The following is a 15,505-nucleotide window of genomic DNA, read 5'->3' on the forward strand; positions in this document are numbered from 1 at the left end:
AAAGGGGCATCAGATATTTGGAAACCCCTGACAACATAGAGAAGAGAGAAAGAAATGCCAGTCAACTCCAAGGGCTGAGCTTCTGGGGAAAAAATATCTCCCTTTCAGTTCTGGAGATTCTAGAATCAGAAAGTGTGTAGAGAAATCCACAATCACAGACAGTTTTTTTGATTTTGCTGTCATTGCTCAGAAATCGGCTTGGTCTCTGCCTGTGCCCAGACTCTGCAGCCTTACCAGCCCCTGGAGAAAGTGGGAAGGAAACTGAAGCCCTGAATCAAGGACTTTTGAGCTAAAGAAAGCTTGACCATCACTTGGTCCAATGCTTTCGTCTCACAGAGGTTCAGAGAGGGTCTGTGACATACCCAGGTCACATGGGTGGATAGTGGTAGCAACAGGACTACAATTTAGATTTCTTAAGTCTTACTAGGATACCTGCTGCCTACGGTGTAGGGATGGGAAGGAAAAGCAGAAAATGTAAAAAGCAGTAACTGATTCCTCCAACCTGCCTTTCTTGGGAGCTAGAAATTTCCATCATTGGGTCTAGTGCTGTGCTAGTAAACATTAAATAGCCGGTTCTATGCAGGGAGAGGGGGTGGGGTGGGAATATTTGATTAGAAGTATTTGGCGATTTCTAGGGTGTAAATACTCTCACCATGGCCAAGTTCAGGCCACCAGTGTGATGCTACTGACTGCAGATGTGCACGGTCACCCCTCGTGAGCTGTCCAGCATGCCACTGTTTCACTCCCTTCTTAAGGAGCTTATGCCTTCTGCTGTGTCTCCCTTTTCTCTAGTGGTTCAAGGTCATCCTTAACCTGAATGTCGGTCCCTTTGCTAAAGAATGCATACATTCACACACACACACACACACACACACACACTCTCTCTCTCTCTCTCTCTCTCTCTCACCGTACACTCAGACACACACAAGAGCAGCTCCACCTTTCCCACTGGAGTCGGGGCAGCTGCCCTCTGGAGAACACCAAGGAATCACAAGATTCCTCACGAGGCTCTATTCCCTTGATCTGAGAAGGGAGCAGAAGGGAAGTCCCCGGTTTAGCCATCACATGCCCTGGCTCATAAACCATTTTTTCCAAGGAGGTCAGCTGTCAGTGAGTGATGCCCCAGCCTGTTCTTCCCCGGTGAGGGTGAGAGGAGGAAGCTGAAGGGAGCAGCTTGCAGGTTTCTCCTTAATGCTTTCTATGTTTCCCACAATAGTCATTTCCTTCCTCCTCTGGGATGCCTTTTCAGACCCAGGAGGAACAGCTTCTCGGGGTTCTTCCTGGCCCGGGGTCTGTAGCCTTTGCCCACAGGATTCCTGGTTAAACAGTCAGCCGAAGCGTCTCAGGGGACCCATCGTGACCCAGCCCCAGGCTAGGAGCTGTGCCGGCAAGACGAGCCCCTTGGCAGCCCCCGTCCTTAGGAAGCATGTGATCTTCTTCTTTTTTCTTGCAACTGAGTGGTATCTTAGAAATAATCCATTTACGTTCCCATTTAACAAGTCCAAGAGAGTTCATTACTGTTCTAGGTTTACACAGCCACTTAGCAGGTGAACAGAGGCCCGAATTCAGGTCTTTGTACTTCGGGGTAAGTTCATTTTTCATTGGCTCAGGGTGGTCTTCTTTCTAAGGTGCCCTAGTGTCTCCTGAAAGATACTCTTTATCTGGGCACACCGGCAATCCCTTCAGACAGGAAGGAGACCACCTCCGGCATTGTCTTGTATTCTTGTCGCCGTAAACATGGCTGAAGACCTCGAGTGTGCAGTAGTGGAAACCGTCGTACAACTTAACAAAACTGAGGAATGGATTCTTCCATTTGCTCCTCAATAATTTTCTCAGAAAAATGGTCAAACAGTATGACAAATGAAGAAATGGAGGTTTATGCAGATGAAGTAACTTTTCCGAAGTATAAGGACCTGCCCTGTATTATAATGATCCTTTTCCGTCTATCCTCAGCGTACGATCTGATGAATGTTGGGATGGCTTGCAATGCCTTACACCCAAAGGGAGACGAGGCCTGGCAACCCAAAGCACAAACAAGAAACCCTCTCCAGCTGATAGAATTCCTGTGATATTGCCTCCAGACTGAGTCTCCCCTGTCTAAATAGAAGGATATGGTCCCCAGGGACATGGAGGACATGGAAATGACCAGACAATGAGTTGAAGCAGTCATCTTTCTAGATGACGCCGGATCTCTTGGCAGAAGAGTGGATGCGTGGCTGTGGGTTAGTGCGAGGAAGCCTACAGACCCCTCTGTCTGGTTTCACGGGAGCCGGCGTAGGATTTATGAGTCATTTGGTGACATGTTTTCCTTGGAGGCATGTGTTAGGTTCCTGAACCCCCATAGTGTACCTTCTGAGGCCTGGTGTCCTCGGGCTGGTGGTTGGGTGTGGGCTAGTGTAAGGAGATTGCCCTTCTTCCGCTGTCATTTACCCCAATTCCCTCCCTTCCCTCCAGCCGGTCCCCATCGATGACAACTTCTGTGGGCTGGACATCAACCAGCCGCTGGGAGGCTCAACTCCAGTGGAGGGCCTGACCCTTTATACCACCAGCCGGGACCGCATGACCTCAGTGGCCTCCTACGTTTACAATGGCTACAGCGTGGTTTTTGTGGGGACGAAGAGCGGCAAGCTGAAAAAGGTAAGAGTCCGTGAGCGCAGACCCCCCAGTGCTGTTCAGCTGTTGGCAGAGATTTAATACAGGTAACTCTTCCTTTCCTTGAAGGGGGCTAGAATGGAGGAGTAGAAAGGGGTTAATTTTGTGGCTTCTAGCTGCTTCCTCCAGTCGTGGGGGAGTGACTGGGGAAGGCCAGCATGTTTCAGTATTGTCCAAACTTCACAGAATTAGAAAGGTACCTCGGCCTGAGGGCAGCGGGGAGGAAAGAGAATCAGCCTTTATCTCCAAATCAAGTAGAAGGGACACTTTGACTCTCTGTGTCATGAGTCACCCACGTCACAAATCCCTCGCCACCGTTCACAGAGTTGACGGCACTGGTCAGAGGTCTTTGTTGCGTCCAAAGCAGGTGGTCAGAGCTGGTGACTGGGCCCGACTGGAAGAATCCAGGCGTGTGGTGCCTGCGTGAGAAACCGCTGTCTTGCCTTTCCTCTGCCTGCAACCACAGACCCTTCCCCGCCCTTCCACTCCCCGCTCAAGACTTGAGCTGCCGGGAGGAAGTCGGTGTCTTCTCTCACGGCTGCCCCGGGCCCCTCTGCCAGCTGGAGGGCGCTGGCTGGCCGGGGCTGGGGGCGCAAAAGGCCTCTGGCGCAGCGGGCTTGAGCCAGCAGCTTGTTCCTGCTTGTCTAGAGCTCAGGGTGCAGAGAGGAGCCCGGTCTGGTTCATTATGTGGGATTCCGGCAGCCACATTCTTTCCCGTTCCAGCTCATCCCTTTGCCCATGCTCACGGTCCTGCTTCCTTTCCCCAGGCCCGCCACCTGTGGGCCGAGGCCGGTGCAAGACCTCAGCACGTCTCACCCTTTCGTGTTAACACCCCCCGGCAGCTCTTTCCCCCAAACCCATTTAGAGCCCAGGGAGAGAGGTCTTTCGAGAATGTGGAAGGACGGGTGGCGAGGAGCGAGCCTGAGGAAGAGTTTGCTTGTTCTGCTTGTTCTGAGTCGCTGCCAGAGGAGCTGAGACAACTGCTCTAGGTTTGTGTGGAGGAGCTCAGCTGTCCAGACAGCTTCTGGTTCTCACGATGCAAAGGCCCTTTAACCCTTTTCTGGCTCTGCTGAAGGTTACTACTTGTTCCAGTCCTGGGACCATGGACCTTGGCTTGGCCTTTAGGCCCATGGAAGAGAGTATGGATGTGGTTCCTGCCTTTGCCTTTCCAGAATTTAGGGGGAGGGGAGGGAGTTGCCTTACTCTTATTCTACGAAGATTTAAAAGCGGCATATTCCACTGAGCCTGTGTGGAATTCAGCGTGGGCCCCTGAGTAGCATGGGCTACTTCCCTGCGGGGTTTCTCCCTGTACTGGCAGGTAGATAGCGCTTTGCATGGGGGCATTGGGCCAAGGAGCCTACGGGAGTTGAAGTCCAGCCTGAACTCTCTCTGTCAAGCCGTGTGCCCTAGGGTATCATCATCTACCCAGAGGGGCTCCCCTTACTAAGTCATCCGCCCACAGAGACCACCTTTTTCTCTAATGCACAAAGGCTTGCCAAGGGTCGGAGGTACCCACCGCGAGGCTGGCGCTCCGCACCTCCCCCTGTTCCTCCAGCGCCTTCACTCACCGTTCTGGATCATCTGTGTGACTGTTTGTCTCCTTTATTCTCTCAAAAGTTCTGTTAAAGGCAGGGTCATGCTCCATTCATATATATTTACCTCCTTCTGCCTAATTCTTTCACCAAGTGATCACACATGGGTTAGGCCCCCCAAACTGCTTTTGAGAAAGAGAACCGTTTTAAGAAATCTTCGAGAGCATCTTGCCCAATAGGTTCATGGCTGGGCAGGGAAACTGAGGCCCTCAAGCAGAGACGAGGACAAGTCGCTTCTTGCCCTGACACTCAATTTGGCATCCTTTTTACCCTAAGAGGCAGCCACGGAGCATGGGATGGAGGCCGAGAACGATCTTCAGGTCCAGGCTTGCCAAGGAGTTCAGCCAGGGACTTGTGTCTCTGTTCTCGTCAGTCCTGGATGTGCGTTAAGGAATGAAGGGTTGCTGACCAGGGGGATAAGGACTGGATACACGCAGAGGGATCCGGCCAGATGCAAAGGAACCCTCGTGCGGACCTTCCCAGTCAGCAGTCCCTGTCCTAGCCCCGGTATCTTCGTGCATCTTGTGCATCACACCCGGGGCGCTGCTTGGGGCATCTTTCCCAACCACACACCCAAGTTAGCCAAACACTCTTGGCCTTGCTGGAATCCTGGCGGACAAGTCGCTGTGGAGGCAAGTCAGCGGGTTCAAGGGCAAGGCTAGGGGCGTGGCTGCCCACGGCTTGTTCCAACCTGCAAGGTGGCTGCTCCTTCTCAGTCTTCACTTGGCCTTTCTTTGACGGTTTCTATGAGCTCATATTATCTCTCCTTCTCCTGTGCAGCCGCCCTTCCTTTCCACCCACACTCCTTCGAGGCACCTGATACTTGCACCCTGGCTCCCACTGGCCTCCCGTTTACCCACCCGCCTGCCCCCACCCTCTTCAGCCCATGAGGAATTTGTGGAATGTCCCCAGGAAACTCTACCATGGCCCAGGCCCCATAGCTCTTTCAACACAGGAAGGAAAATAAAGAAAAAAAAAACAGCTAAGAGTTTGGAGAGGGGAGGGAAGCACGGTGCGTCAGAACTGGTCATTTCTTCCCTGCCTGACCAGGCGTCTGTCGGACTGTCCAGCCCTCAGCCACTACAGCCATCGGAACAGGATGTTCATGTGGGGAAGTGTAGAGGACGCAGAGACCATGGCATGACCATGAGGGGCTCTGACATGCTGTGATGCATACTTGCTTATACACTGTTCTCTGCTAGACACTGGAGGAACATCACAGACGAGGCCTTCTGAACCCCAAGCCTGTGGAAGGAACGGGCAGAATATGGATGAGACCTCAAAGCCAAAAGGGGGTCATATCTGCATCAGCTAAGGGTCAGTGCACTACAGGTGGTAAAAAGGCCATGGCCCACCACAGGAATGGAATAATGGCAGAGAAACTAACCACTATGGTGCAGTTGATCTTGAAAGCTTTATTGAGGAGGAAGAGTACCAGGATTTGGAACAGAGAAACTAATAAATGGGCCGATGGGTGAGAGAGAGAGAAGGGTATTCCAGACCTTGGGTGCCACACTGAGAAGGTACAGAACATGTACCTGGAAGGTCCAGAGTGCGCAGGGAGGGGGGTTGTAGGATTGGTGAGGGGAAGGTCTGGGTGGTGCACCGTAAGGGTCCAGCCCTGAGAGGACCAAGTGAAAAGGATTTGGGGATTTTTGTTGACCACAGGGTCAAGAGGAGCCGACTGGGTGTTGCGGATTTCCCCAAATTAATTAGTTTTCACTGCTCTAATAGGAGAATCATTTCCAGGTCGTGAGGCATGGTAGAGTTATGCTATGTGAAGAATTTTTTTTTTAAGATTTTATTTATTCACTCGACAGACAGAGCTCACAAGTAGACAGAGAGGCAGGCAGAGAGAGAGAGAGGTGGAAGCAGGCTCCCCAGTGAGCAGAGAGCCAGATGCGGGGCTCGATTCCAGGACCCTGGGATCATGACCTGAGCCGAAGGCAGAGGCTCAACCCACTGAGCCACCCAGGTGCCCTGTAAAGAATATTTTTAAAAGGATAGTAACTCAAAGAAAGAGGAGTAGAGAAGGAAACAAAACAGCTTTCTGCAGATAATACAATTTAGAGTATTTATTTTATATCAGGTGTTATTCTAAGAGCTTTACATCTACTACCTCATTTAATCTTGATAGAATTCTGTGAGGTAGGTGCTGTTATCACTTCCGTTTTATGGATGAAGAAATAGAGTCCCAGACATTCATCTGAGGCCACAGAGCTAGTAAATGGCAGAGCGAGAATTTGAACCTTCATCGTCTGGTTTCGACGTTCACATGCTTAGTCTCCAAGCTGTGGAAGATGAACTAGACTTACGTGGTAAGGCTGCAGAGGGCAGAAGAGAACCTGTAGGCAGGAGTTACAGTAAAACACATACCATAAGGAGGAAGTTTCTGGTGGCCAGACTGTCCCAACATGGGAAGAATTGACTCCAGAAGGAATGGAGCTCCCAGTCATGGAAATATCCAAGTCACCAACCAGGGGTGCTGTGGCGGGGCACCTGCACCAGCCACGTGATCCTTATGCTGCCACGGTTCCTCTGACAGGCGTCAAGGGAGGGAAGGCTGTGGCACTCTCGCTGTGGGCTTTGAAGTCACGGACTGGGTTCAGCTTGCTCTCGGAGTACAGCAGAAAGCCGTCAGGGTCAAGGAAGAGGTGTAGGGTACAGACAGGACAGGGCATGGGCAAGATGGTGAGGGCAGGCAGGCCTTGTGGGGGCGGGGAGGACGGGGATATAAAAGAGGGGAAAACGGGTCTATTCTGGGGCTGGGCACCATGGTGTCGTGGCTGAGGGCAGGCTGAGCAGCCAGAGAAGAGAGGCAGGGAGCTCGTACCGAAGCAGATGGAGGAGGACCAGTGGCATCAGACACTGCAGACTCACTGACTAAGATGTCCCAGCTTGAAGGGAGGAGCCCAGGAGGCGGTCGGAGCACAGTTGTGGGGAGAAGGAGGGAAGGAGGTGGGCTAAGAAGACAGAAGCTGACAGGACATGGGAGGGAGGACTCCCTCCAGGTTTGGGGAGGAGTCCCTCTGGTTCCTTCTCTCCCTTGATGACTGCTGAAGCTTCTGTCTCTGTCCCAGCTTTGTGTCTCTGCAGGCCTCCCCTCCCGTCCCCGAGCCTTACCCAGCAGGAGTTAATGGCTTTCTGTTCTGTCTCCCCACTGGAAACAGACTGGTAACACTTTAGACTGTCCCTCCAGGCATTGTGAGGAGCACCTTCCTCAGGCCCCCCCCAGCAGGCAGTCTCACCCTGATGGCATCCAACATGGGAGCAGCTACTAACTCATGTGTCCCCTTGAGGTTCCCAGATGCTGAAGGACAGGGACCCTCTCTTTCATATTTATGTCCCCCTTCCCCACGGCCAGACCCCACATCGCTCACGCATTAGGTGCTCATTAAATTTCTCTCCAGTGTACTGGGTGCTGCCTTCCTATGCCCGGCACCTAGGTGCACTGACTGTGAGAGAACGAGGCGCCAAGAGTGACTGCTGTTGACGTGGCTGGTTGCAAGGGAAGGAAGTTGTGCTGTGGTAGATATGTCGGGGGAGGGGGGCGGCAGTGGGAGGAGGCGTCAAGAAAATGGGGGAGCCTGGTGGGTAACAGGAAAAGAGTTTACGAACAACATTTGGAAGAAGGTGGGCGGTCCTCTTAGACACAGTGCCCGGGGTGGAAGAAGGGGACAGTGTTTACTCTGTTGCCTGGAGATCCCCAGAATAGCATGGCCGGCCATCTGCCTCCCTTGGATCAGACTCGGGCCCGCTGACGGCGGGGAGCAGGTGCAGAGGCCCAGGTAGCCACTGCCCTGGCCCCACCCTGCCAGCCCTCCCCTCCGGTGACAGGACTCTTGGGCAGTTTTAGAAATCTGCAGAGACTTAGCCTTTTTCAAGTTCTGGGGAGAGCCCTGGCCTCTTTTGGCACCACCTTCTTTCCCATTAGCTAACCAGCACGGCCTCGGAAATGCCTGTGAAATTCTTGAGGAAAATTCTGTCTTTCCCTAAGGGACATACCAACCAACCCAAGGTCCCTGCCGTCCGCAGCCCACAGGAAGCCCTGACTTCCCAAGCCCATTCTTTTTCTGATTTCACAAACGGTTTACTAAGCAAAGCCAGGAAAACGGGAGCTCCTTGCAGTGGCAGCTTGGGTGCTGGATAAAGATCCATCGAGAGCACCGAAGTCATCGTTCTCCTGAGCCCCAGGGCTATTATCAGCTTTGTGGTACCACTGATTATTTACAAGACACCTTCCTATGGGTCTTTCCATCTTCTGAGAATACTTCAAGTAAATACGGTGATTGTCCCTTGCATCTCCGCCCCATTTTACAGACGTGGAAAACCGAGCCACAGAGATACAAGTGTCCTCCCTAAGGTGACAGGGCCTCTCTGCTGGAAATAATGACATTGGCCTTTATACTTCCTCCCCAAACACACGGAAGTTCCTAACCTGTTACTTGACTTCCTCCTGGGGTGGAGCTGTCTTGGCGGACAAGAGGCCAAAACCGATGAAAAGCTGAGAAACATGCTTTACTGTCTGTGCCAACGCCACCAAACAATAGCCACTCATTCCTCTGAGTGGAAATGATTCACTCATTTCTCAGTGTGAACCCTGGTTTGAGTCAACAACCGGGGCTGTGGGTCCAAGTCTAGGCGACCTCGTGGCTCTCCTGGCACTTGTGACGGCTGACCCAAAGCCCTGACCCCCTCGGGCATCTCAGCAGGGCCGGGGGCTGGGGTCCGGGGCAGCAGACGCCCTCTCCCACTTCCCTGGAGCCTGCAGAGAAGAGTCAGGTGGTGGCCCCGAGCTCACCACCACATCCCGGGTAATGAGTTTGGCTCCCTGCCCAGCCTTCTGCCGCCAAACGCGCTGTTTGTTTTGTTGTTTTATAGGCCTCTTGGGTCCCAAGCACTGGTCTCCTGGAAGCTGGGAACCGCAGCACTCGGTTGGCACCCGGAAGGAGGCATATTTTTACAGAATCCCCCCAGACCCCCCTCCCCTGGCCACCTCATCCCTCTGTTTGACCATGACAAGTGTAGAGAGGCAGGGTATGGGTTTCCATCCAGAGCCCCAGCTGCCTCCACCCCGGTGAGGAGACCCTGATCTCCCAGAGCCACTCTGAAAGAGGAGATGTTAAAGGTTCCCTTATTTTTTGCGCCTTTCATGAAGCCCCGTAGAGGCTCCCATTCTGGACGGTCCCTGTAGGAGGCACAGGCCGTGTGCCCGACAGGCCTCTCTGCCGTCCAAGAGGGAGCCCCTGGGGCTCGAGGCTTTATCTCAGGACAGGTGAAACTCAGGGAACTGGGTTTCAGGGACGGGGTGGAGGAGGGGTGTGGATTCAAGCTCACAGAATCCAGGTGACCCACATAAGGCCAGGCAGCATTTGTCAGGGACCAAGGTGCTGATATTTTTTTTTCCAATTTATTTATTTTCAGAAAAATAGTATTCATTATTTTTTCACCACACCCAGTGCTCCATGCAAGCCGTGCCCTCTATAATACCCACCACCTGGTACCCTAACCTCCCACCCCTCCGCCACTTCAAACCCCTCAGATTGTTTTTCAGAGTCCATAGTCTCTCATGGTTCACCACCCCTTCCAATTTACCCAAAAGCACATACCCTCCCCAATGTCCATAACCCTACCCCCCTTCTCCCAACCCCCCTCTCCCCAGCAACCCACAGTTTGTTTCGTGAGATTAAGAGTCACTTATGGTTTGTCTCCCTCCCTATCCCATCTTGTTTCATGGATTCTTCTCCTACCCACTTAAGCCCCCATGTTGCATCACTACTTCCTCATATCAGGGAGATCATATGATAGTTGTCTTTCTCCGCTTGACTTATTTCGCTAAGCATGATACGCTCTAGTTCCATCCATGTTGTCGCAAATGGCAAGATTTCGTTTCTTTTGATGGCTGCATAGTATTCCATTGTGTATATATACCACATCTTCTTTATCCATTCATCTGTTGATGGACATCTAGGTTCTTTCCATAGTTTGGCTATTGTGGACATTGCTGCTATAAACATTCGGGTGCACGTGCCCCTTTGGATCACTACGTTTGTATCTTTAGGGTAAATACCCAGTAGTGCAATTGCACTACTATGCACAACTGCATAGGGCAGTTCTATTTTCAACATTTTGAGGAACCTCCATGCTGTTTTCCAGAGTGGTTGCACCAGCTTACATTCCCACAAGGTGCTGATATTTACAGAGCTCTCATCTTTGGGAAAATACAGAGCACATCTTTTCAGGCCATTGAGGCATGCTTGCCCGTGGATAGAGGACGTGCACACGTATTTTGGGGTTGGAGGGGACCTCCAAAGGCCACTGGTTCCATTCCTCTGCCTTCAGGTAGAAACTGATTTGCATAAGCACGCGTAGGTGGCTTACGGGGTATGTCCTGACGCTAGGCCGCTTTCTTTGTCTGTAACACGTGAGCAGGGACAGCACTCGCCTCGCGAGCTTCTGCTGAGAATTCAGTCCAGTGATTCGTCGTTGAGCCAAGAATGACTGAGTACCTACTGTGTGCCATTGTCTGGGTATACAGTAGTGAACAAAGCTGTCAAAATGCCTGCCCTCGGGAAGATTTTATCTCCCTGTCCAAAGACAGACTGAAAAGAAAAGAGTAAGTCAGCACAACATTTAGTATGTTTGGAAGAGAGTAGGGGCTCATAGAAAAAACAGAGCGTGGTGAAATAATTCCTGTACAGCATGGTGTGGGATCTGAGCGTATTTGCTCTTAAATATCACTACTATTGCGACTTTAACACATGAGCCTCGATTTTCTTCTTCTGTGGAGTGGGGTAGCAATAAACACTTTTGCATAGTTGTTGGAAGGACCAAATGAAATCGTGTACGGAAAGTACTTCCTATTAAATGCTTGTCACAAAAGTGCTTTGCGTTATTATTACTAACTGCTTTGAGGCTTTCCCCAAATCCCACTTCTTGTCTGGCTTTCTGGGGGAGTGGAGCTGTCAGATCAGCCTCCTTTTTTAGTGACATGTTTGCAAGGTCAGAGGGAGGAAGAGAATCCTGCTCCCTTCCCCTCCCCAGCCCTGAGTCATGGGAAAAAATACTTCGAAGACTAGACCAGCTGAGCCGAACTAATCTAATCCTGCTGGACATTGGCATCCAGCTGCATTAGTCACCAGTGGGAGCTTTCTGAGAGTTGCACGAACAATATGAACGGACCCCTCCCCAGGGCGGGGCTGGGGGAAGTGGCCAGCTGCTCTTGCCGCTTAGCAGAATGAACTACAACAGAGCCCTTCTCTGTCCCGTGCGTGCTCCCAAGCCAACCGCCATGTCCTAGGGCTGTCCATTCTGCCTCGGATTAACTATGGAGGTTGGGGGCGGGTCGGGGGCGCTCAGTTTCCTCCGCTGGCCCCCTGATGCCTGCATGGCAGACACAGCAGATATAAAGAACCTGATACAGAGCCCGAGGCGTGGTAGATGCTCAATAAATGATGGCCGTTGCCGCTGTTGCTACGAATGTGACTCGCACGCGTCTTATTGCTGCTACCACTTCTGTGCTGTTATCAGGCTCTTCTTCTGGGGTCCAGAGCCCCCAGGTTTCTATTAGCTCATTATTCCCATGCCATTTTCTGATGACTAGGAAGAGCTGGGATATTTCTCTGCTCTGTTGCAGAGGTGACACAGAAATTCAGAGAGCTTAAGGACTGGCTCTGGGTCACAGGGACGATCGAGGGACGATGTGGGATCTGGCACCAGAGTTACAAGTATTTCAGGTGGAGATGGGCCCAGGAGATGCTTAGGTCACTTCTGGGGTTCAAGAGGATGAGGCCAGAAGCTTGCAGCTGCTTGAACTTCTGTTTCCTTCTTATCATGTGTCCTTCCATCATTTGGCTCAGAGAAGCAGGAAATCCATGGAGACGCGTGGTGGTGAAGGTCAACCTGAGTTTCTGTCTTTTGGAGCCCTTCCTAGGATTCTGTCCCTCTCCGGTCCCAGGAGAAAGGTCTCTAGGCTCCAGGGTGGGGTAGACGTTCAGGAGCCAGAGCCTCTGGGGCTGTCCCAATTAGCACCACTCCTATACCATGTTCTGGGTTTTTAAATCAAACGCTGCTGCCACCAGCCAGGTGTCCCCACCTAACCTGGAAGGAGCAATGGTACCCACAGGCTTTAGTAACTAATCAGGGATTCTCACCTTTATAGTTCAAGGTAGGCGAGAGCACGGCCCGGAGGGGCCGGGGAGAAGGTGGACTCCCTCATACAAGGTTAGAAGCTCACCCTGATTTTATACCTAGAAAGGGTCTCAGAAAACTGGTCCAGACAAACATTTTGGGCCGGTGAGATTATTTATTGTTATATTTTCTACTAAGACAGCTGATGCTTACATCCGTTCAAAATCACCCAGGTTCTTAGCATCAAAGGCAAGACTTGAATTCAGGTGCTTCAAGTCCAGTGTTTGGTCCCTTCTGTCTCCGGCATATGGAAGAATGTTCTCTCTGCACAAAACACCAGATACACCTCTACCTCTCCCTGACATACAAGCATTCCCTAAGCAGAACCTGTGGGATCATTCTCCCGGGGACAAGGGTCTGGCTGAGCTTCCTATCGCGGGCCTGACCACATAGCGTTGCTTTGGGGTGACCAGCATCCCCAAGCCCTCTCTGCATGCTTGAGGATCTTAGCAGGTCCTGGCCAGCAAGGAGGCCTGCTTGACCACAGAATGCTTGCGTTGGGGCTAAGGTGTTCTGACCTATCAGAGGGACACTGAATTGGGAATCTCAAGTCTCCCATGTTTGTCCTCTCTAGGCATGCCATTTAGTGGGAGGGGGGGATTGTATTATCAATCAAGCATTTACTGTGTGCTAAGTACTGAGCTAAGTGTTTTTCAGTGAAGTGTCTTAATACCTTTGTAAGTTAAGGATCCATACTCTGTTTTCCGTGTGAATAAACTGAGGTTCAACAAAGTGAAATAACTTAGCAGTGACGGGGCTTCTCGGAGGAGAGCTGGAGCCTGAGTCCAGACCTATGCTCTGGTCCGCCCTGGCTTTGAACACTCGGTTGAACTTCTCTTCGATCCCATCGGTCCCTCTGTAACCTACCACCTGCCCTTCAGAGAGAGGCAAGGAGGGGCACGAGAGAAGCATGGAAGGGCTAACGCTTTGCACTCCTTCCAGCAAAAGTGCCCTGGGAACCCGGGACATGGCAGCTGTCACCTCGGCACACGCTGCCTTGTGTCACCCCCTCGGGCCTCGTCCTCCCCCTCCCCACCCATCGCAGCCCAGGCCACAATGGATGGGGTGGCAGCCCTTTGTACCACACACAGTCCCCAGCTGACTCCCCTTTCTCCAGGCATCATTGTTTGCCTTGAGCTTTCTGAAGGGAAGACAAAGGAGTGTTGCTGACAAGGCCAAGAGCTGCTGTGTAAAGCGTGGGGGCCTCGGCCCATCACCCGTGCATCCCTCCGAGGCCCCGGGCTCTTCTTCAAAGATGCTGTCTGGGATCTTTTGTGTGCCAGTCATACCCATTCAGAGCTGGCAGGGCAAAGGTTCCAGGGGGGTGGTAGGAGGACTCTGAAAAATGGAGTCATTTTGATCTGGCGAAATTGGAAGAGACATTAATGCAATAGTTAACCGCAAACCTCCGCTAGGGGGATGGGCCCGAATGCTTGTTCTCTGTTTATGGGGCTTATGCAGTTCCATCAATATTGATGCCTGATGCCTTTGATTCTGACACTAATCATTGCTATGAATTAAATTTGCAGCCATATAATTAGGATTGCTATTAATAGGGCCCTGAGCTAAGCACTACGATGCCGCGTGTCTTTTTCTTGATAGAGAATGGCATCCTTGGAACTCTGCTAATGGGGCGCACCTGGGATTTGCCAAGAATGATGTGAAAATTATACATTCTGTATTTGTGTTGGGCCTTTACTGAAATACCAGTAAGCCAAGGTGAGGCCGGAGGAAAGGCTCCCTTCTGCCCGCTGCTGTGGACAGCGAGCTGGGTCTCCAGCTCTGTGAAGTCGGTAGGAATGGCTGTTTCAGAGCCTCTTGTGGTTGCTCGTGGTCAAGCCTCCAGCAGGAAGGTGGGAGCTCATGGTCAAGCTCATCATCAGGAAGGTCTTCCCTAAATCGAATCTACTAAGAGTCAGCTTAGGCTAAGAGACTGAATCTTCTGTTTCAGACTTTAGGGTGGCCATGAGTCAACTAAGGGAAAAAGAATGTTTCTTTAAGCTCTAAGCTTGGTCGAAAGAGTCTAAGCCAAGCCCCTGCTGGGGCTATTGAGAGGCCCAATTGGACAGATGATTAGGCAAGACCCCTACTCACAACTGATCTCAAGGCCCCTCTCCCTGAGAGCTCCCTGGACCACAGAGTACCAGCTAACCTCATACCTAAAAGAACCTGCTGCTACCCGTGATGGGAAAGATGACAAGATTCTCTGGGTAAATTTGTAGCATATTTATTTACTGTGGAGCCCTGCCTGTGATTATGATCAGGACCCAGTTCAGGAGTGCCCCATTGCTCCATTCACCTTCAATCTGAGTAATTCATCACACACCCAAGGCTTCTCAAGCCTTCTGCTAAGATAGAACAGGTGGGAACGCCCCCACCCCCTGCCTTATCACTTAGAATAACAATATGAGCCCCTCGACAGAAGGGATGCATTAGTCCCTGCTCTTTTGACCTTCAAACTGAGAATAATTTTTCTCCAAATCATCACTTATTGATTTTTTTTCCCTTTCATATTTTTAAGTCATCATGAGAAGACAGTGGTTTGAGCTCACGTCCTCTCCCCACTATTGATAAAGCATATAACCCTGGCTAAGTTACTTAACCTCCTGGAAACTTGGAGTTGAAGGTGATGATAGTAATGTCTGCTTCATAAAGATGATAATAAGGTTCAGGACGTATCTAAATTGCTTATCACAGGTCTTCTTCACCTAAGAACAGCTCCCACTTCCCACTTCTCTGTCTCCTGTCACGTAGACCCAGGTACAGAAGACAAAGGGGTGGCTCTTAGTGCCCATGGCCTCAGAAGAACACCACGTTCTCTGCCACCCGTGCTCAGGGACAGCACATGGAAAATGAATTCCTCCAGAACAGATGGGGTACCGGAACATGAGTTCCAGAGGCCCTTGGCCCTCTCAACTCACCCTGAAACACAAGGGCTTCTTTTTGCCCCATAGCTTCTGCTCTTCTCCTGCTTACCAGTGGTCCAGGCTTTTGGGTGGACCAAATCCATCCTCAAGGTCAGGACCCACAGACCCAGCACCCCTCCCAGGCACCGAGTACTTCCAGGCCGT

General features: G+C 51.5%; 1 protein-coding gene across 1 annotated transcript in view; it reads left to right on the plus strand.

Moving 5' to 3' along the window:
- Positions 1-15,505, plus strand: part of PLXNA2 (plexin A2) — a 213,398-nt gene that overhangs the window by 28,786 nt on the left and 169,107 nt on the right. Inside the window, exon 3 of the mRNA XM_044267494.1 lies at positions 2,455-2,637. Coding sequence (XP_044123429.1) covers positions 2,455-2,637 — 183 coding nt within the window. The remainder of the gene's footprint in view (positions 1-2,454; positions 2,638-15,505) is intronic.

This window comes from Neovison vison, chromosome 10, assembly GCF_020171115.1.
Source record: "Neovison vison isolate M4711 chromosome 10, ASM_NN_V1, whole genome shotgun sequence".
In the NCBI taxonomy this organism is placed as follows: domain Eukaryota; kingdom Metazoa; phylum Chordata; class Mammalia; order Carnivora; family Mustelidae; genus Neogale; species Neogale vison.